Here is a 22,610-nt window from a genome sequence, read left to right as displayed (position 1 = left end):
TCATTATTTGAGCATTTCTTTAAAAGGACAGAGAGCTTATAGCTGAGAATAGCAACAAGAAAATCTGCAGAGCCGAGTGAGTTTTGTTCCTTCCTTTTAACTTAACGTTTGGACCTCAAGGAATATCAATAGACGGAGTAAAAAGAGCCGGAACCAAAACTAGGTCACTGAGTGGATCACAGGAACCTTCAGAAGTGAGGGGCAAACACCCATGTCCCTCTTCCTGCCTTCCGTCTGATTCAGCACTTTTGCATGGGTTGTAAGAACAAAAGTACTTTTCTGACTCCTTTGGTCAAAGCTAGCCTTTTTGTGTGCTCCACAAAAAAGGTAAAGAGACCAAATATGACAATGTATTTGACTTGTACTACTGCTGGTGACACTTTGTGCTGCAAAGAGAATTCCCAACACAGCAGGAAACACTCCCTCTCTCCCTCTCTCTCATTTCTTAGGCGGTTCTGTTTTTCATTTCCCCTCCCCCTTCACCTCAAATTTAACCCCATTTTCAAAGCAAGAAAAAAGCACCCAGGGAGCAGGCCTATGCATAAGAAACTGGTGTAAGGCAGTCAGTGCCGGATTTACGTATAAGCTAAACAAGCTATAGCTTAGGGCCCCACTCTCTTGGGGGGGAAACTGAATGCACATTTCCAAAATATAAGATAAAACCAATAAAATGGCTTTAGATACCTATTAGGTCCATAAATTACCATATAGCATGGGTAGGCAAACTAAGGCCCGGGGGCTGGATCCAGCCCAATCGACTTCCAAATCCGGCCCGAGGACAGTTCCGGAATCAGCGTGTTTTTACATGAGTAGAATGTGTGCTTTATTTAAAATGCATCTCTGGGTTATTTGTGGGGCATAGGAATTCGTTCATATATATTTTTTCAAAATATAGTCCAGCCCCCCACAAGGTCTGAGGGACAGTGGACTGGCCCCCTGCTCAAAAGGTTTGGTGACCCCTGCCATATAGCATATATTCAACACAAAAAGCAGGGACAATTTGTTGTTGACAAAGGACAGCTGGACATATAAAGGGCCCCATTACCTTCAGTAGCTAAGGGCCCCATCAAACCTAAATCCGGCCCTGAAGGCATGGCAGTGTAAGTTGAGCCAGCATCAAACCAAACGTCTCCCTTCTGCCCCAGCCAGAACAGGATGGGGAAGACTGAGCTACTCTGTGTGCAGAAATGCTTGCCTGCTTGTTAACGTGTGCAGATTTTCTCCCCCATACACTGGATTATGTTTCCTTTCTCTGTGTTTAAGACTACTGATTCATATATATGTCATTATTTTTGCTGTTTCAGTGGGCATAATAGCTCAGTTCTGCACTACGGACATGCCGGCGCGCCAAATGAGAAAACCATTGAAGATGGAGACTTGTGGTGAGTAAAAGATTCCTCTGTGATAGAACTATGTCTACCATGCTTAATAATAATAATAATAATGATGATGATGATGATGATGATGATGATGATGATGCCTGTCCTGGCACCAAAGAGTCCAGTTACCTAATTCTTTTTCCTTCTACTTCTTTTTTATTTTTAATTTAATAAAGGACATACACTTCAATAACATACAAGAACAAAGAAAGAAATTGGGGTGGTGAGGTCATCTTAATTATTTCTTAAGCCAAATTGGTAAAGAACCTGGATTCTCAGCAATCTACAAGCTTAGGGGTGGGGCAGAGACTCTCTTAGTATTCAACCTCCTTTGTATTTGTTTTACTTTTTTCTATCTGCCCCCACCCCCACCTGTAGCCAGGTAGTTATTTATTATTATTCATGCCACTTTGTATTTTCAAAAAAAATAATCTCAAAGCGGTTTACTGTCTACGTTAGAACATCAAATAAAATAATCCAGAATAAAACATCACCGAAGAAAGTCAGGTATAAAGTATACATTCCAAGCAACATAATTAACAGGAGACTAAAATATTATCTTAAAGGTTAAATAAAACTTTTTGAGAGATGTCAACTACAGAGTGCACATTTGACACAGCAAAGTTAACAAAATAATACATTAAACATTTTGAAAGAAGACATTACTAAAGGAAGACAAATGTAAAATGCACATTTAACACAGCATAATTAAGAAGAGGGTAAGATATTATCCTAATAATAGAACGTATCTGCTGCTGTTGCTGCCAGTCCTGCCAATGGTGGTTCATGGCAGGCAGTGGCTATGGAAGCTCAGGCTTGATGACCTGGGTCTACGATAGGAGACAGCCAGGAGGGTCTCTGGCTTCTTCTGCAGCCTCAGTTTTTGTAGCTGGAGTCAGGGCTCTGTCCTCCCAGACCAGATGGGTAAAAGCCTGCAAGGCAGGGAGCAGGTTTTCCAGGACTCACAGCCAAGATGGCTTAGACAACAAAAACACAATAAACCCCCAGTTTTGGAACTGTTTAGTATTTAAACCCAAAGCCAGTATTTTAAAATAAAGTAGCAGCGTAATTGTTAGTTATTGGACCATTTTCTTTGGGCAGAAGGCTGGGCAGAAGATGGATTCTGTTCATATGTGGATTTGCAGTGGATGCTTGGAAATTTCTAGCTAGAGGATTGATTCATTTTTGGTCCAGATCTCAGTAGTGATTGGAGGATGTGCTTGCCACATTTTCTTAAATCAAATGAGCATGAGTCCAGGTTTGGTTTCTGATCTCTAGTCTGTTTGTTTGAGGTTGAATTGCATGTTGACTTCCATCACTGTTGGCCCAAGACGATTTGCTGACTGAAGCAGAGCACCAAATGCCCTCGCACATGCACATACATGGGCCAACACTTTAAAAAAACACCTAACTGCACCATTCAGACATTAGTTGCTGGTTTCATCTACCCTTCCTCCCCACCCCACCCCGCCAGCCAGATGTTTTCACCTGGCTGCAGAGCCAGCCCTCACTTCTATGAAGTCTCCTTTCTCTACTGATGCAGCTCCGAAATCTAACTCAGCTGCATGCAAAAGATTTCCAGTTCTCCTTACATTTCCAAGTTGCTTCTCAGAATACTAACTTCTATGTTTGTGTGTTAAGACTCTCATTTAATAGTTGCTTTGCTTGGAAGGCTAGTTTGTTAGTCCAGATAGCTGTATCTCCCAGCAGTAATCATGTCATTTGCACATCTGCACCCGTAAAGCTGTAACAAAGTTAGTGTCTGCTGAATATACCTTGTTTGGAATTTTGCTCAGCCTTTTTGTTGTATAGTTCAGGGGAGCCCTCTGTCGGAAAACCCCAAGAAGTGCTGGCTTGCACACAATCTCGGCGTAATGTAAAGCCACGCTTCCCTGGTAAAGTCCAAGGGGAAAGAATTGTGTGCTGGCTGACCAAATGAACGTTCCCCAGTTGTCATCGAGATCACCCACTGCATATTTCTGTGACGTATTACTCGGATCTCTGCCTTTCTGCCCTCCCCAGAAATCATTTCTCTCTCTTGCACTGTCGTAAGTGGGACATGCTGTGCCCATTGCAAAAATTTTGTCCCTGTTTCCATGCACAGAACTTCTAAGAGCCTAGCAAAAAAAAAAAAAAGGCAATGGGCGGGAGAACTGCGATACAAAAGGAGTCACGTAGGAGCCTTGTACTCTTTCTGATCCTCTTTGAACATCGCGTTCCTCAGGCACGCTACATAGATGTACCTGGCGCCGTTGTAAGAACCCCCGAAGCAAAATCTTGTTGCTTTTTGAAATATGAGTTGCAGAGCTCCTTGTTTGCGTGGGGGGGTTTTTTTGGTCTTCCTTTCTAAAAGAGACTGCCCCCATATACCTCGGGTTGCAGTATGCCAGAGGAATCTGTAAGGTTGAGTTTGATCCTTCTGTTCCCTCTCACCAGTGTGCAGGCTGTATTTCTGAACAGAGTCACAAGATAGATCTCTTTCCGCCAGCACAAATGCCACCCACCTGCTTTGCTTTACAAGGCTCCCCAGTACCATATATTCCTCCAAAACGAACTCTCCACAACACTGAGAGAAGAGGGTGTGGCAGCTCTATCTGCCTGATTCCACCAAAGAAGTCCAGTGGCCAGGGAAGGTGAGGATGCAGCCGTAGGCCAGGTAATTCAAGGGACCAGCCAGTTTCACTGAGTCTTAGGAAGCACTAGCGGGAGGAGAGAGAGGGAGTAAACGATTTCACTAACCGCAGATGAAATAAGGGCTTCTTTCTCTCCCTCCCCCCCACCCCACCCTTTTTTTTGCACAGTGCAAAATGCCGAGTGAGATGAAAAGCTGGATTGCCCAAAGGGAAGGAGAGCAGCTCCTTTTTTCAGATGTTGCTTCTTTGCCTTTTTTTATCAGATGTTGTTCATTCTTTTGATAAATACCTTGTAGATAAAATCCAACATTGTGTTAGCTAAACTTGGCAGGTTTTCTAGCCCCAAGCAGATAATCTTGAAATAATAATAACTGTATATACAGGCGTACCTTAGAGATATAACAGGTTCACTTCCAGACCCCTGCAAGAAAGCTAATACACCAATAAAGCGAGTTGCACATTTTATCTTTATTTTGCTTTCCTAGTATGTATAAAAGTTAGGTCTACACCATATAGGGGCAGGAGGGGGAAATCCCAGCTCCAGCCCATGCCAGCTCCACTCCTGTGGTCAGAAAGGGGGGTGAGTGGCAGCAGGGGGCTTCCTTTCTCTGGAAGTGGCTGGGCTGCCCGTAGCTGCACTCAGGTCCTCATAAAGAGCAGTACACCACATTTTCCCACTTAAGTGGGGTGTCTTTTAATGGACATGAGTGTTTCCCCAGGCATAGTTACTCCACCATAGATCATCAGTGGTCATGTGTATGCTGGTGATTCAAAGGGGTTTACAGGTGATCATATCCTGGCCAGTGGGTATCACTTGTGAATAGGATCCCTCTGCAGTCAGATTCAATTGCCACTTGCTAAACTCCAGAAGGTTTTTTAATAACTATAGAACCTTTCCCTTTTCAAAAGTGGTTGCTTCTGCTGCAAAGGAAATGTCCTTTTGGTCCATTGTTTCGGGCATGGTCACACATGGTTCCTAAGCACATTGAGGAACAGAAAAGACATATTACTGGCAGATCTTGAGACATGCACACCATACGTTCAGGGGAACGGTTTGAAAATATTTGGTGCTAGGATCTGTTTGTCCAGATGGTGGCGACGTTGCATTAAAAAGTGAGAATGTCATTTTCGTCATTTACCGTAATAGGATCTTAGGTGTTCTCTCCCGCCTTCCGCAAAACTGCCTCAGATGATGTTCAGACATTGTATATGAAGCATCAGCTAGGTATATTTGCTCACGTTAAAAGCCTTTTTAAAAAGGCGTAGTTCTGGTTTAAATCATTGTACTCACTGCTTGGTTTTGCATTTTCCTGGGAGATTTTGAAGGTTCTTCTTGCTTACTTCCAAGCAGCCTTGCAAAATAATAAAATAATAGTAATAGTAATAATACTAGAAAGATCACCTCCCCTCTTATAGACCCAGTTGATCACAGCACTCTGCAGGCAACATCTTATTGGGAGGTCCATTCTGCGCAATGTAGGAGTCAAGCCTTTGCTGTAGTGGCCCAACTCTCTTCAATTCCTTCCCCATGAATATTAGACAGGCACCCTCTCTGTTGCCTTCCCAACTTCCTCTTTCAACAATCCTTTTAAATTGAGATCTTTATCCCATTTTGCATCTGTATTCATAGCTGTCAAGTGTCCCTTATTTGAAGGGACAGTCCCTTATTCAAGTGCCATGTCCCACTGCTGTCCCTTATTGATGGATGTCCCTTAAATGTCCCTTAAATGATGTCCCTTAAATTTCAAAGGAAGCAGCTCCTCTCCCTCCCTCCCTGCCGGCCAGGGAGGAGGGAGGCTCCAACTGTGCTGCTTGGCTGTGTTGCTCACCCAATAAGAAGTCTAAGAACGACTGGGGGGGTGGAGCTTGCATGCCTTGTGTGTGGCTAGTTAATGCAAGCTGAGGGGGGTTTTGAATGCTGGACGCCATTTTGTTGCACGTGCTGCTGCAAACTTTGCAGTGCAAAGCTAGGCCAGGGAGCCATCTTAAGTTGACACTGCATAGGCCTTGTGGTGGTTGTGATTCAGATTCTATTCAGTTGAACCTCTGGTTACAAAGTTGGTTGGACAGTGTTCTTGAAGCTACCAGCATGAGTTTGACCAGACTGCAGGAGGACAGGAAGACTGGAGTGCCTGGAACAGGTGAGGCTGCAGGTCCCTTATTTTGGCTGCTGGTCCCTTATTTTTAAGGCTGCTGGTCCCTTATTTTCAAATCTATAAGTTGACAGCTATGTCTGTATTGCAACTCTTTGCAATACATTTTTATTGTTTTATCACTTATTGTTTGCCACCCTGGGCTCTTTTGAAGGGAAGATCAGGATATAAGCATAATAAATAAATAAATAAATAAAATAAAATACATACATACATATTTTTTTACTCCCACCTTTCTGTTGCAAAAGACATCAGAGGCAGCTAATAGTAACCGTAGTTGTGATACAAAGCAGTTAGCTTTCAATTACATAAAAAGATACCTGTAGATTCTGGTTGTATTGATTAAAATTTCTCTGCCTGTCGATTTTTCATGCCTGCGAAATTTCAAATTGATAAGGAAAAACATAAAAATGTGCTCAATAAACTGGATAAAAATCCGATTTTCTGCTTCTACCAGATTAGCCTCATTCCATTAGGAATTTAAGCTCTTCTTACCTCAAGCAAAGGTTACACATTACACATTTAAAGTGCAAAGGTTTCCATTTTAATATCTCGTACTCCCATTTCTAAAGTATCCTTTCAGTCTTTATTTTCCTGTTTCTGTCAAGCCGTTTTTGTTACGCGGCTCAGAGGATCTTGCAAACTGATTGTGCAGAACACTTTAAAATTCATTAAATGGTTTGCTAAAACTGAAAAATTATATGTATATTCAGGGCTTTTTAAAGGGGGGGGGATTCTCTTCTTCACCTGCTCACCCTCCGCTGCCACCCAGCCACACCAATCGCCTCTGGAGCACACCCTCGAGCAATGTGCCACTGTGCCATGACTATGGGGGTGCCAGAACTCACCAAATAGGTGGCGAAACTCAATTCCAGTGAGTTCCAGCCGGGGGTGAGGGAGCCCTGAGTAAAACCCTGAGTCCATGCAGTCTGTTAGATTGTCGCCAAAAAGAGAGGAAACTTTTAAGTCATGGGTAGGCAAACTAATGCCCAGGGGTCAGATCCGGCCCAGTCGCCTTCTAAATCTGGCCCATGGGCGGTCCGGGAACCAGCATGATTTTACAGGAGTAGAATGTGTCCTTTTATTTAAAATGCATCTCTGGGTTATTTGTGGGGCCTGCCTGGTGTTTTTACATGAGTACAATGTGTGCTTTTATTTAAAATGCATCTCTGGGTTATTTGTGGGGCATAGGAATTCGTTCATTATTATTTTTTTCCAAATATAGTCTGCCCCCCCCCATGGTCTGAGGGACAGTGGACTGGCCCCCTGCTGAAAAAGTTTGCTGACCCCTGTTTTAAATTCTTGGGTTGTTTGGTTTGCAAAGACGAAAGATAGATAAGCCTTCTGCAGCCTGCAGATGCAGGTGTTGGACAACTCATCTGTCCCAGCCAGCATGGCCAGTGGTCAGGAATGATGGGAACTGTAGTCCAACAAGATCTGGAGGGTACCACATTTGAGACAGGACAAAGAAAGAATTTTCCTCCCGTGAGCCTTTGGTTGTCTTCCTTTTGAATACAAATGGTAGTGTGCTGCTGTTACACAGACACCCTACCTTTTTCTCCAAGGAGCTCAAGGGGGTGTACATAGTTCCTCCCCACAGCTTATTTAACTCCTCCCCCCAACAACCCTGTGATGTAGGTTAGGCTGAGAGGCAGTCACTTGCCCAAGGCCACTCAGTGAGCTTCATGGCAGAGTGGGGGATTTGAACCCTAGTCTCTCCCAGGTCCTTGTCTGGTACTTTAATCACGACACCGTGCTGGTGGCTCTCTTGGAAAAGGGCTGGGATAGTTCCATTCAGGTGCACAGAATACATGAACTGGCGCACTATAGAGAATGAGATAGAATTTAAGCCCCCACATGTTCACTCAAATGCCTGAAGAGGTGTAGGCTGCCACTTATTTGCATTGGCCACTTGCCATTGCAGTTTCAGTTTCAGCACAAACTACAAATATGTATAAACACAACAAAGCAAGAAGAAACTTCCAAACTACATTAAAACACCTACTATTGTAATTTGTGCGCTATCCAGTTAAAATTGCCACACTTAATTAAAATTTATTACAATTTAACATCCAGAGTGTCACTTCGGCCCTTATTTTAATGGCAGCTGCTTATAAAAGTTGCGGTCTTTGCTGTCACTGACGTGTCTTGATCTGCAAAGAGAAAAGGGCATCTGAGTTCTCTGTATCCATATATGAAAATTCAGTCACTCACAAGAAATTTGCCAAGTCTTTCTAGTTAATAGTGCCATCTTGTGATGAAAGATGCAGAGACACCTTCCATTAAAAACACACAATTTGTTTCTAAAGTGAATTTCTGTCACACTTTCTTTGCTAGCAAAAATAAAATAAAATCAACTTATCTCCTTTTCCTCCACCTTTTGAATTTCCATCTGTTTAAAATAGCAAATGCTTCAGCAAATTCCTCTCTTCTGTTATCTGTTAATTAGAGGGCCATTTAAAAAACCCTTGTAGAATGATATTTGTCTGTTCCCTGAATTGGAAAAAAGCTAATTATCTCATACTCGTAAGATACTATTTAAAGCACCCTTTGCCAAGCTGGTGCCTTCCAGATGTTTTGTGTGACACTTCCCAATAACCCTCTGCAGCCCGATGTTGTCCAAAACATCTGGAGGGCACCAGCCTGGCAAAGGGCTGATCTAAAGGCATTTAAATCAAAACAGCCATTGACTTAGGTCGCTTGAGTAGATAGCAGTGAGATACTGTCTGTTGTACAGCTGCCAGCTGGAAGAAAAACCCTAGACATGCCCCTGGGTTGCAGAGAGAGGGTGGTCCTGGCTGATGTGTGGGTTGCCAGGAAAGTTTTAAGTAGTGCTGCACATGCCCTGCAACTAGAAGAGTACTTCATTCAGAACATCAGAAGAGCCTGCAGGATCAGGCCCATGGCACATCTAGTCCAGCATCCTGTTCTCACAGTGGCCAACCAGATGCCTCAATGGGAGACCTGATCAGAAATCCCTCTCCCCTCCTGCGGCTTTCAGCAACTGGCCTTCAGAAGCATTGCTACCTCCAATTGTGGAGCTGTCATGGCTATTAGCCATCTAGTAGCCTTTTCCTCCAGGAATTTATCCAATCCTCTTTTAAGGCCATCCAAGTTGGTGGCCCTCACGGCCTCCTGTGGAAGTGAGTTCCATAGTTTAACAATGCACTGCAGGAAGGAAGTACTTTCTTTTATCTTTCCCGAATTTCCCCACATCTCAGCTTTGTTGGATGCCCGCCAGTTCTAGTATTAGGAGAGAGGGAGAAAAAATAAACCTCTGTCCTGTTGACTCTTCCTGGCCTTGCTAAAGTGGTACCTCGGGTTACAGGTGCTTCAGGTTACAGGCGCTTCAGGTTACAGACTCCGCTAACCCAGAAATAGTACCTCGGGTTAAGAACCTTGCTTCAAGATGAGAACAGCGGCGCAGTAGCAGCAGGAGGCCCCATTAGCTAAAGTGGTGCTTCAGGTTAAGAACAGTTTCAGGTTAAGAATGGACCTCCGGAACGAATTAAGTTCTTAACCCGAGGTACCACTGCACTAAAATGTTCTCTACCCGCTTTGTCCATGCCAGGCATAATTTTACAGTGGTACCCCGCAAGACGAACGCCTCGGAAGACGAAAAACTCGCTAGACGAAGGAGTTTTTCGTTTTCTTAGCCGCTTCGCAAGACGCATTTCCCTATGGGCTTGCTTCGCAAAACGAAGCTTGCCCCGCAAGCTCCGGGGATAGTGGGGAAGCGCAGCGCACGCCTTCCCCTCTGTCCCCGGAGATTGCGGGGCAGGCAACAGGGAAAAGCAATCTTCTCCCCGCCGCCCCTTCCTTTAAACAGGCCCGGGGTCAGAGGGGAAGGCGCGCGGCGCTTCCCCTCTGTCCCTGGACGGTCTCCATAGGAACACATTGATTGATTTTCAATGCATTCCTATGGGAAACCGTGCTTCGCAAGATGAAAAACTCACAAGAAGAAAAAACTTGCGGAACGAATTAATTTCATCTTGCGAGGCACCACTGTATAAACTTCTAGCGCAGTTCCCTGGGGTGGCTCTCGTGTGGATGAAAGGGAAAAGGCAGATTGCCGAGCAACATCACGACTGCCTCCCGAGACCTTGGAGAGGGGCTGTGAGTCAGAGTACAGCACAGGGTGCTCTGATGGCCTGACTCAGCCTTCAGCATTGCATGTCTCCCTGGGCCAGTAAAACAGCTTCCCAGAGCTTTGCCTACTTCCCCGGTATTAAAAATTAACTACCAGTGGCCTTGGAGCAGCAAAAGAATGCAGACAGGGAACAGAATTTTGACTGTGCCTGCAGGGCCTGATTCTGTAAACTAACCAGAGGACAGTCAAAGAGCCCCCAGCCCCCCCCCTCTCTCTCTCTCTCTCACACACACACACACACACACAGAGTCTGTTCCATTTCCATTCCAGTGGTCATTGTAAGAACTACTGCTTAACTTTAGGAACTTTAGGTGCTAGAGTTAGCTTATTTTCTTCTCCCTACCCATCTATTTTTCCTTTTGTGTCATGACTTTTCCCCTCTGGGAACCATTTCTGCTGATTAGTAGGGTAAAAGAATACTGCAGCTGTGTGAGTCAGTGCAGTTAGTTGCTTGACATTGGTGACTTGAATGTATGAAATCCAGACAAAAATGTGATATTGTCTCACCTTTCCCCTGGATCTAGTTTTTGGAGTCATAAGAACTAGAAGGTCGTCTAATTCAACCCACTCACAACCCACTGTAACTGCATCACCGATAAGTGATCATCCACCCTCTGTTCAAAAACCAAGGAGAGTCTATCAGTTTCCAAATGAGAACAGCTCTTGGAAGTCCTTCCTAATTTCAGTTCTTGTGGTTTAAAAATACTGGTTCTGGCCCTACATTTTGGTGAAGCAGATACAGTGGTACCTCTGGTTAAGTACTTAATTCGTTCCGGAGGTCCGTACTTAACCTGAAACTATTCTTAACCTGAAGCACCACTTTAGCTAATGGGGCCTCCTGCTTCTGCCGTGCCGCCGGAGCACGATTTCTGTTCTCATCCTGAAGCAAAGTTCTTAACCTGAAGCACTATTTCTGGGTTAGCGAAGTCTGTAACCTGAAGCGTATGTAACCTGAAGGGTATGTAACCCGAGGTACCACTGTAATAAATTTGTTCCATCAGGGAACATGAGGAAAGGTTGCAAAGTGGCTGGGGAAAAGTTTTCCTCCCTCTTTCATAACATGGGAACTCAGGGAACATGAAAGCTGAATGCTAGAAGATTTGGGACAAATAAAGGAAAGCCCTTCTTCATGAAGCGCATAGTTAACCTGCGGAACTCCCTTCCACAGGAGGCTGTGATGGCTACCAGCCTGGATGGCTTCAAAAGAGGATTCTCTTTTAAAACACAGATTCCTAGAGGAGGCGGCTTTCAATGGCTGCTAGTCATAATGGCTAAGCCCCTAAGCAGTGGGAGGCAGCAATGCTTCTGAGTGCCAGCTGCTGCAAAGTGAAGACGGGAAGGGGGCCCTTGGGCTCAGGTCCTGCTTGCCAGTTTCCCAGAGGGATCTGGTTGGGCACTATAAGAACAGGATGCTGGACCAGATGGGCCACTGGCCTGATCCAGCAGGCTCTTCTTATGTCCTTATGTTCCTTCGTGTTCTGGCACTCTCTCAGGCTTCCCTCTCTCTGTCAGAGATGGTGGCAGCTGGAAGGCTGTAGGGCCTGGCAGTCCAGGCTCGGCCTTGCCTGACCCCACCTGTTCCTCCACATGGTTCCCTCGAGGGAGCTCCAGATCCTCCTCCGACCAGGACTCTTGCAGCAGAGGCTTGGCATCACCAGCTGTGTCTCTGCCAGAGTTTGGTAACGTGGGTGTGCCTTCTCACTGGAAGGAGCAGGCAGCAAGACAGCCGCCTCTGAGAGCAGGAAACCTCTCTGTGCCTCTGCACTGGGAGCAACTGCAGAGGCCGTGCCCAGAGTGATCTACCCCCAGCGGAGTCTGACTGAAGTGAAGCAGGTTCAGAACCGTCTCGTGCAGAGATGCAGCAGTCAGACTCCTCCCATCATGCGTCCTTTGGCTTTGTAGGCACTTGTAATTACAGTGGTACCTCGGGTTAAGAATTTAATTCGTTCCAGAGGTCCGTTTTTAACGTGAAACTGTTCTTAACCTGAGGTACCACTTTAGCTAAAGGGGCCTCCTGCTGCCGCCGCACTGCTGCTGCGCAATTTCTGTTCTCATCCTGAAGCAAAGTTCTTAACCAGAGGTACTATTTCTGGGTTAGCGGAGTCTGTAACCTGAAGTGTCTGTAACCCGAGGTACCACTGTACTTCCCAGTTCAGGAGTGGCTGATTCTGGGGGGGGGGGGGTGGCTGACAGTCAGCACCCAAGGAGCTAGAACCATAGAAGCACTGAAATGTAATTGGAAGGGACTAAAAGGGACAAGTAGTCCAACCCACTCCAGTGCAGGAAACACAGCTGCCTTCCTCACATCAGCCAGGCCTCTCAGGGGTTGACTGTAAGCTGTTGGAAAGCTGGCTCATACTAAGGTGCTTGTGTTAAAAAGCCAGTACAGTGGTGCCCCGCAAGACGAATGCCTCGCAAGACGGAAAACTAGCTAGACGAAAGAGTTTTCCGTTTTGGAGGTGCTTCGCAAAACGAATCTCCTATGGGCTTGCTTTGCAAGATGAAAATGTCTTGCGAGTTCCTGCGGGGTTTTTTTCCTCTCCCCCCCCCTTTTCTAAGCCGCTTATCAGCTGATCCGATAAGTTGATAAGCCGCTAATAGCGCTAATCCTCTAATCCGTCAATGGGCTTGCTTCGCAAGACGAAAAAACCGCTAGACGAAGAGAATCACGGAACGGATTCTTTTCGTCTTGCGAGGCACCACTGTATAACTTCCCCAACTGGCAGGAAGTATCCTTGGCTTGTGAGGGCTGCATCCCCCAGCACCTGGGTCACACTTTGGACCGTCTGTGGGAAAGGTGGGCCATTGCGAGTCCAGTCTTGACATGGCCCCAAGAGCCTGGGCCATGTGGATCCTTCCTTAGCTGGCAAAGTTAAGCAACAGCATTGAAGTCGTCCTCTGCGGGCAAGGAGAGCTTGTGCACTGTTTTAAGAAAATGCAATCAGTTTCTCCATGTGCTGTCCGATGCCAGCTGCCTTACTCACTGAGACAAAACGGGAGGCACACTGACCTTTCCTGTACATGTGGTGGGTGTGACGCTATTTACAGTAAAAGTCCATACTCCAAAGGCTGGCTTTTGCCCTGCTTCTTTTAATCGCCACTTGTTTGAACAGCACACTGGGAACGATGTGTCCCCACCTGGTGCTGGGAGTCAGGCACGAGAGACCCAGGGAGGAAGGAGGATGGGCCTGGCCGGTCCTGGGAGTCTTAAGAAATCTGCTTGATACAAGATCACCAGCTGGCCTCATAGAATCATAGAGCCGTAGAGTTGGATGGGATCCCCAAGGGTCATCTATCCCAACCCCCTGCAATGCAGGAATCACAGCTCAAGGATCCCTGGCAGATGGCCATCCAGCCTCTGCTTGGATATAGGCAGTTCACCACCTTCTCAGGGAGTCCATTCCACTGTTGGAACAGCTCTCCTCCTATGAGAGGAGAAGAGAATAAGTCACTGTTCTCGTCTGAAGTCACCAATAGCCCTGCTGTTGTTCAAACAAATTTAGCTCCTGACGTATAATAGGAAGGGAACCCTGTTTCCATTTCAGTCTGGATTTAAGAGACTCTAAGCCAGGCATAGGCAAACTCTAGCCCTCCAGATGTTTGGGCCTACAATTCCCATCATCCCTGACCACTGGTCCTGTTAGCTAGGGATGATGGGAATTGTAGTCCCAAATATCTGGAGGGCCGGAGTTTGCCTATGCCTGCTCTGAGCTGTCAACAGAGTCCACCTGAGCCATCCTCCCAAAGGCCGGTGTTGTTGGGGGCCTGTAATAGTGGATATGGGGACAGAGCTGGCATCCGGGTGCATTGCAGGGTCTGCTACGGGGAATATGGGAAACCGTGTAATGCTGAATCCAACGGCTGGTCCATGTAGCTCAGTATTGTCTACACTGACTGGCAGCAACTTTCTGGGATTTCAAATGGGGGTCATTCCCATCTGTTCCTGAAGATGCTGGGAATTGAACCTGTGACCTTCTGGATGTAAAGCAGATTCTCTGCCACTGAGCTGCATTCAGACCTTTCCTGTCATCGGCCCAGCCCTTTGTTTTATGTTGCTGTTAGGAATCAGCTTGTCTGTTGTCTGTCTTCCTTCGATTTCTGCAGCGGGTTCCTCCAAGCCTTGAATCCAGGTCCAAGTTGAGCTTCGGGGGGAGGGAGTCTTCCTGTCCTTAATGCCCTTTTCTCCCAAGTGCTAAACTTCTTTCTTCCCTACAGCCTCTTTGACATGGGAGGCGAGTACTATTGCTATGGCTCAGACATCACCTGCACGTTTCCAGCAAATGGGAAGTTCACCCCTGACCAGCGGGCGATCTACGAAGCCGTGCTGAAGTCAAACCGGGCTGTGCTAAGCGCTGTCAAGCCAGGTAAGAACAAGGGGGGTGGGGAATACATCAACAGAACAGAAGGAGCCTCTGTGGAGGTCGCCCTGCCAGAGGCTGCTGTGCATATACCCTAGACTCACTGGGGGTGATGGGCTGCCCCCTTTGTGCCACTGCTAGCAGACAGACACGCCCCTCTGCATATCCCCTGCCTTCCATTAATCAGGAATCTTTTCACCTCTTCACCGTTTAAAATCTGCAGCAGATTTGCTTAGCTCTGCTGGGACTGAGTGATACACGAAGTCACACCTTCCCCCAAAGAATTATGGGAGCTGTAGTTTGTTAAGGGTGCTGAGAATTGTTAGGAGACCCTTATTCCCCTCCCCAGATCTACATTCCCAGAATGGTTTAACAGTAATAGAATTGGAGAATTGTAGAGTTGGAAGGGACCCAAGAGTCCACCACAGGCTTTCTCAAACTCAGCCCTCCAGATGTTTTTGGCCTACAACTCCCATGATCCCTAGCTAGCAGGACCAGTGATCAGGGATGATGGGAATTGTAGTTTCGAAACAGCTGGAGGGCCGAGGTTGAGGAAGCCTGGTCCACCGCCTTCCAAGGCAGTCGGTTCCAGTGTCGAACAGCTCTTGCTTCCAGAAAGTTCTTTCTGATGTCTAGTGTGAAACTCCTTTCCTTTAACTTGAATCCATTGATTTGGATCCTGCCCTCTGGAGCAGCAGAGAACAAGCTTGCTCCATCTTCCAGGTGAGAACCCCTTAGATATTTTAAGATGGCTCTCATGTCTCCTTTCAGTCTCCTCTTTTCCAGGCCAAACATACCCAGCTCCCTCCCTAGCATCAATTGCTCTTCCTAGGGAACTCTGGGGAATAGTAGCTCTGGGGAGCGGAATAACAACTCCTAACAACTCTCAGCACCTTTTACAAACTACAGTTCCCAGGATTCTTTGGGGGATGCCAAGTATTGTAGCACTTTAAATGTCCGGTGTGGGTGTGGCATGGAATGGCACCAATAATGACTGTTATTTAATTTTAATTACCGTATTTTTCGCTCTATAACACACACCCGACCATAACACGCACGTAGTTTTTAGAGGAGGAAAATCTGTAGGCATGCCACCCGTAGGCATTCCCTCCATAACACGCACAGACATTTCCCCTTACTTTTTAGGAGGAAAAAAGTGAGAGTTATGGTGCAAAAAATACGGTATTTTTAAAAAAATAAAAAGAGGGCCTTTTTGACATTCCACCTAGAGGTCAGCCTGAGGAACCCTGGTCTGTGGTAAAGGATTCTGAGACATATTTTTACCTCTGCTATTGGAGGCAGTATGCCTCTTAATGCCGGTTGGTGGGAATGGCAAGTTGAGAGAGGATCCTTGCAGTCGGATCCTGCTTGCAGGCTTCCTATAGGGGGCATCTGGTCTGCTGCTATCAGAACAGGATGCTGGACTAGATAGGCCATTGGCCCGATCCACCAAGGCAGTTCTCTGTGATCTTATTCCAGGTTATACAGGCCAGGCCTGCTGGGGCCTCCTTGTGGCTCTTCAACAGCCTTTACCCCACCTGGTTCCCTCCAGATGTCTTGGACTACAACTGCCATCAGCTAAGCCAGCCACATGGGAGTTGTAGTGATCTTCCAGCTACTCTGCTAGCCTTTATTTAATTAATTTTTTTAAATCTGATGAGCAGGATAAAAATGTGTTAAATAAATTAGGAATGAAGTACTTGGCGGAAGGTGGGTTTGTATCTCGTCCTTGCTTTTCCCCACCCATATGTACCAATTTTTAATGAACATTATAATCCCATTCTTCTTGCTTTGCGGTTTCCTATTGTATCAAACCAGATCTCCCGGTAAGAGAGCATTGACACCCCTTCTCCCCCCCACACACACTCCGCCCACGTTCCAATTAAAAGCTATTTTGTCTCTCAAACGCCTCCTGAGGAAAGGAGCAAGCAGAGCCAACTTGGCAACAGGTCGCCTCTCCCTATCTCTCCTCCATTTATTTATAGCCTCGTGTGCCCCAAAGTCCCAGCTGAACTGACATGGCACTTGGACACTCGCTGGGCAAAAGGCGGCTGTTGCGCTGATGGATGCTGTTTGCTTCCACAAAGTATGAAAAAATGTGAAAGGGCTTCCAAATATGCTCAGATGTCGTTGCTGTTTTTCCACCCAGCCAGCATTTTATTTATTTTTAAATTTTTAAATTATGTTACTGGCAGCTGCGCATCTAGAGAAACAGATTGTCAAAAAGAGTTTCATGGCCAGGTTTGCGCATGATGCTCAGTGCATCGCCTGGAAGCAGTACATTGGATGGGGTGGTGGTGGTAGGGAATTCCCACCTTTCCCTCTCCAGCCCCAGTTCCAATTAGAATTGTGATTCCTCCTTCCATGTGCTGATAATAGGACCGGACAAATGTGCTTCTGAATGCTTTTGTGCTCGATTACTGCTTGCTAGTTTCCCATTGAGGCATCCAGTTGGCTGCTGTGAGAACAGGAGGCTGGACTAGATGGGCCATTGGCGTGGGGATACTGAGAGGCCTGGAAGGCCTGGGGTTCCTCATCCCTATCCTGGTGGTTTGTACTGCATGAATCAGGTCTGTTAGTCTCCTCAACGCTGCTGTTAAGTGGGGTGAGGGGTCTCCAAGTCTTTGGGATGAGACAGCCTCCTCTGTTTGCTTGCCTTCAGAACCCTTTAGGTGTTTCTTTGTTTATAGCATTTTTTATCTCCCTCTTTAGCAGAAAAAGAACATTTACAAATTGTTTGTGAGAAGGCAGTCCCTGCTCTTGGGCTTACAATATGAAAGACACAGCACAAAAGGGGACAGGAAGGTTTAGGAGGGAGGAGGAAAGCAAGTAAACTCTGCACTATTTCGTAGCGCAGAGTTGCTGGCCAGCTGGATTGGACGGATTCCAAGGAGACGAGGAGTCAGACGTTGCAGAGTTGATGGAGAGGCTCTGCTGGCCTTTCTCTCTCTTCCTGTACTCTGACAGAAAGGATGACAGCTGAGGGAGGAGCCTTCTGGAGTTGGTATTTTAGCAGAGTCAGCGGCAGGGCCCCTGCAGTACCACCTCACTCCTTCTCCTGCAGCCTGAAAGTCATGTTGAAATCTGCCTTCACTGTGCTAGCCCTCTGTAATGCTGAATGGCTTCTGATGTCGTAATCTCTTTGCTAACTAATCCATATTCCTGTGTCAAGCGCAGTTACCTTGTTTGCCCAAGGCTACGGTCAACGTTGTGGCAGTCAAGCAGTCCTTGTTAAAGCCGCAGAGAGAGAGAGGGAGAGCTGAGTGGGGAGACCCTAGAAGGTGTGTCATGTCCAGGCCCATCACGTTTCCATCGATGCTCAGGAAGAAGCAGAGGAACCATAGTGAGCCATGCTCATTGGGTGAGAAGGTCATCTATTGGTTCACTGACCTACATCGCACCGTATCTCATTTGGCAGTGAATTAAGAATGAAGCAGACGCCTCATCAGCAGATTTCCCCTTTGGACAGACGTCTCATGCGACAGCGGTCCAAAGTCCAAGGGTTCTCCAATCAGACTATGTAAACCTGGCCCTCGAATGGCTGACAGCTGGCTGGCTGGCTAGCTGATGAACCTCCCAGTATTGGGGAGCAGGTTGCATTTTCCAAGGTTCCAGGTGGGTCGGGGGGGGTGGATCTATTAGCAGCCCAGTGGAGAGCAGTTCACTAAAACCCGGGGAGCATTTCACCAATGTTAGACAGTGTGGTGTAGTGGTTCGAGCAGCTTTTGCCAGCACACCTTAACCTGAAAAACGTGTGTAGTATGGAGACTAAGGATTTGCCTCTGCTGCCTCTGACCATCTCAGGTGCCCTATGCAAAGTGGGGAATTGGGGGGGGGGGCAGCAAACGCCTGACCACACCACCCTCTGGAGCCTGTTCTTTTTCCAAGGAGTATCTGCAGATGATTCCTTTAGTCATCGGGAATGCAGGCAGTTAAGAAGATTTTTCCTTGTGAGAGTATCCTGTGCCTTGGGAGAGGGGGATTAGTCTTATAAGGGGCCTAAAATTGCTTCTCTGATTAAAGCTGAATATTCCTGAGTTGCATGCAAAAATAATGAAGAGTTTTCTCTGACTTTAGGACCCTGAACCTTTTAATTTAGAGGGGTGGATGGATTTGGTGGGAAGGATGAAAAATCTGACATCTCTCAGAGCATAATATATTAATGCGTCTCTGAGCACCTCCTTAATGAAAATGGGTAGCCAGTAAAGGGAAAGGAGATGTGCAACTTCTGCAAAGTCTTTTTGGCCTCAGCCTAACTTTTAATGTGCCATCAGGGCCTCTCATGTAAAAAGCTGATGTTAATTAGACCCTCTTCTGAATTCTTCTCAAGTTCTGGTCTGCAAAGTTTTTTATTTTTTTGGGGGGTGGGGGGAGGCTCTCAAGGAACTCTTCTTTTCCAGGGTGATGCCAGCTCCAGTCACTGGGATTCTTTGATCATACTTTCAATTTCAGCACCAAAGTGCAACTTCATTTTGTCAAGATCAAAGCAAACTGAGCCAGACTTGGGCCAGCTTCCTCATTTCTTAGCATTGTGTGATATATGGGAGCTTAATGAGATCCCAAAGAAAACCTTCCTCTGATTTCCACACTTTTAGCCAAATTATTAGTACATGTGAAAAGGATGAAGGGGTGTTAGTAGACCACAACCTTAGCATGAGTCAAGAGTGTGATGCAGCAGCAAAAAAAAGTTACTGCAGTTCTAGGCTGCATCAATGGAACTCTAGTGTCCAGTTCAAGGGAAATGATAGTGCCACTCTATTCTGCCTTGGTCAGGCCAGACCTGGAATCTTGTGTCCATTTCTGGGCACTACAATTTAAGAAGGATATTGACAAGCTGGAACATGTGCAAAGGAGGGCGACCAAGATGATAAAGGGTCTGGAAACCAAGCCTTATGAGGAACAGTCAAGGGAATTTGGGTATGTTTAGCCTGGTAAAGAGGAGACTGGAGGTTTTTAAACAGAGGTTGGGCTGTCAAATGTTATTTAGCTATGATTCCTGCATTGCCCGGGGTTGAACTAAATGACCCTTAGGTGCATCCCAACTCTACAAGTCTATGATTCTGCAATTTCCAAAGGTATGTGGGTGAGGGGCCTCGGCCTCTCTGCATAATAGGAGTAGACTGAGCCTCCCATCTCAGATGAAGTCATTGCCCCACAGTCTTCATTCTCAGGTGCTCCCTTTATATATATAAAAAAAGTATTGATTCCAAAATAGCTAACATCCTAGAAACCTTCCATACGGACACCTACCTACTGTTTTCAGTAAGTTTTATTGTGTCTGTGTAATGGGTTTTTTGTTGCATTTATTTATTCATTTGATAAAACTATTTATATATTGCTATTCTTAAAAAAAATCAGAGCAGTTTACAACAGCTGTACATTAAACTAAACAACAAAACAAATATAAAAATGTGAAAATCAGAAACCAGCTAACTTTAAACAGTTTAAAGGACTACCTTGGAAGACGCTGAACTCTCCTTCCTTTGAGGTTTTAAAACAGAGGTTGGGTGGCCATCTGTCAAGGATTCTTTAGCTGCTATTCCTCCCATTGCTGGGGGTTGGACTACATGACCCTTGGTGGTCCCTTCCAGCTCTGTGATTCTTTGGGTGTTGAACCGCTGCGTTGCCCACACCACACACCAAAAAAAAGGATAATCTGTTACTGGCCTTTATTCCAGAGAGGTAGGACAAGGGTAATTTTTTATTGGTGCTGAGCTAGGGGAGTGTTCCTCCCTTCTGATTATTTTCAGCACATTGTGTGTGTGCTTCCTTTTTAAAAAAGTTAACATAATTCAGACAAGATATACCCCCATCCCCCAAGGCTTTCTCCCCCACTGAAGGGGGTAAAGCAAATGTAAACTGGGAGGGCCTCTTGGATGCAAAAACTGCTGACTCGTACACGAGTGTGCCAAATCCGAACAAGGAAAGCGTTAGCTGCTAAACCTTCACCCCAGTTACCTTAGTTTGGCAAACGGTCCTGTTGGGAGTGACTCAACGCCCCGTAGTGGGGGGGGGGGAGGGAGCAGCGTGACGGCAGCCAGTGCAAAAGATGCACTGCAAAACTGTGCAGTGCCCGCCACCAAGGGAGCAATGTGCTCTGTGTCACTGCAGCTCATTTAAAAGTAGTCAACCAGCAGATTTCGGAGTGCCTTTGTCGGATAAGTATCACGGTTCTTGAGGTTTTGGTTAAATGGTCAGTTGGCCAAATGAAGTTTGCTCTGGGTAGGGGGAAGGGTGAGAGGGGCTTCAGTCAGAGGGAAAGTGATGGGCAGCCAGCCAGAACTGCAGGTATTCCAAGCTGCTCACTGCAGAGAAAGGAAGCTTACAGGTGTGGACATTTTGTTACACATCTGTACTGCATGCCAGTCAAAAGTCTTCCTGTCACCTGGCAGGATGATGTTCTGGGGTGAAAGATCTCACCCCAGGGGCATTTGGGGGAATCTGAATGGCCTCAGGGAGATGGAGAGCAAACAGGGAGGGATGGAACCCATTCGTGTTGATAGCCTTTGCCAACCTGGTAAACTCCAGATATTCTGGACTAACTATAGCTCCCATCAGCCTCAGCTGGCATCGCTGTGCTCCCATTAGCCCCAGCATGATGCATAGAGCTATGCTGGCTGGGGCTGAAGGGAGTTGCAATCCAAAACATTTGAAGGGCTCCACATTGGGAATAGCTGGCATGGACATTCACAAAACAGGCTGTGTTGGTTCAAATGACTTGAGAGGAAAGAAGTGAGTGAGTCGGTGATCTATTTGAATCTTAAATAAGAAGATCAGTCTTCCAAATACAATATAAAACACATAACAAAAGTGATGGTAGCTTTGTGGATTTTGGGTGTTTATGGGTCGGGGTTGGGTAGGGAGATGTGTCCTGTGGGGTAGTGAGAATTCAGGTGGAGGGGAAAAATTGTTCTCCACAAGACTGGGCTGGGCTGGGCAAGCAGGAAGGCCTGTTGGCTTGAGAGAGGATGTGAGATTTCTGTGCTCCCTCACACGAGGGGTTGGCAGAGTTGTGGAGGTGAGAGTGGGTGAGGGAAAGACTTCATTAAATTGTGAACTCTCTGGGGAAATTAGCAGGAAGATGGACACAGAGAAAAACTCAGAGGAATAAGTCACATGCTGGTGGCATTAATTCACTTAGTCATCTGATTTAGAGCCAGTGTGGTGTAGTGGTTAAGAGCGGTAGTCTCGTAATCTGGGGAACCGGGTTCGCGTCTCCGCTCCTCCACATGCAGCTGCTGGGTGACCTTGGGCCAGTCACACTTCTTTGAAGTCTCTCAGCCCCACTCACCTCACAGAGTGTTTGTTGTGGAGGAGGAAGGGAAAGGAGAATGTTAGCCGCTTTGAGACTCCTTCAGGTAGTGATAAAGCGGGATATCAAATCCAAACTCTTCTTCTTCTTCTTCTTCTTCTTCTTCTTCTTCTTCTTCTTCTTCTTCTTCTTCTTCTTCTTTGACTGAAAGGAATGTCTCTGGCGCAAGTGCTCCTAGTGAGCTTTAGGGTTAAGTTTATGCCCTGATCTCCCAATCCCAAGTCCAATGCAGAATTGGATCCATCCTTTCCAAGTGATGTGTGAGGCACATTAACACCCCACGAAGACTGTGAAGGTGCTGTTGTGTTAATTAGCTGTTCGTGTCGGACATGTTAAAGCATTAGTGAGGAACCCTTGGCCCTCTTGGGACCCCAATTCCCATCAGCCCCAGCCAGCAGGGATGATAGGAGTTGTAGGTCAGCAACATCTGGAGGGCCAAAGATCCCCCCCACACCTTTGCTCTAAAAGCAAAGGCGTCTAGTATCTCTTTTACTTTAAAGGAAAAAATGTTGTATGTCTTTATTTCCCGTTTTTCTTTTGTTTGTTTGCTGAGTAACATTTCTTTATTCTATAAAGCATCATTTGTATTAAAATGAAAACTCTGGCATTGGGTGGGTGCACGTCT

The 22,610-nt window shown here is 46.3% G+C and overlaps 1 protein-coding gene and 1 long non-coding RNA gene across 2 annotated transcripts in view; one reads left to right on the top strand and one right to left on the bottom strand.

The window, feature by feature from the left end:
• PEPD (peptidase D) overlaps nt 1-22,610 on the top strand; it is a 128,124-nt gene that overhangs the window by 98,720 nt on the left and 6,794 nt on the right. Inside the window, exons 11-12 of the mRNA XM_081203384.1 lie at nt 1,305-1,382; nt 14,531-14,679. Of these exons, the coding sequence (XP_081059510.1) occupies nt 1,305-1,382; nt 14,531-14,679 (227 nt within the window). The remainder of the gene's footprint in view (nt 1-1,304; nt 1,383-14,530; nt 14,680-22,610) is intronic.
• On the bottom strand, nt 1,395-21,769 carry LOC308592136. The gene is made up of 3 exons (XR_014010388.1): nt 20,130-21,769; nt 6,258-8,318; nt 1,395-5,642 (listed from the first exon to the last, which is right to left on the bottom strand). It is a non-coding gene; the product is annotated as an uncharacterized lncRNA (long non-coding RNA).

The sequence above is a fragment of the Podarcis bocagei genome (genome assembly GCF_964188305.1).
Source record: "Podarcis bocagei genome assembly, chromosome: 7".
NCBI lineage: Eukaryota > Metazoa > Chordata > Lepidosauria > Squamata > Lacertidae > Podarcis > Podarcis bocagei.
Note: the sequence above shows the minus strand (reverse complement) of the source record. Positions and strands in the feature narration are given on the sequence as shown.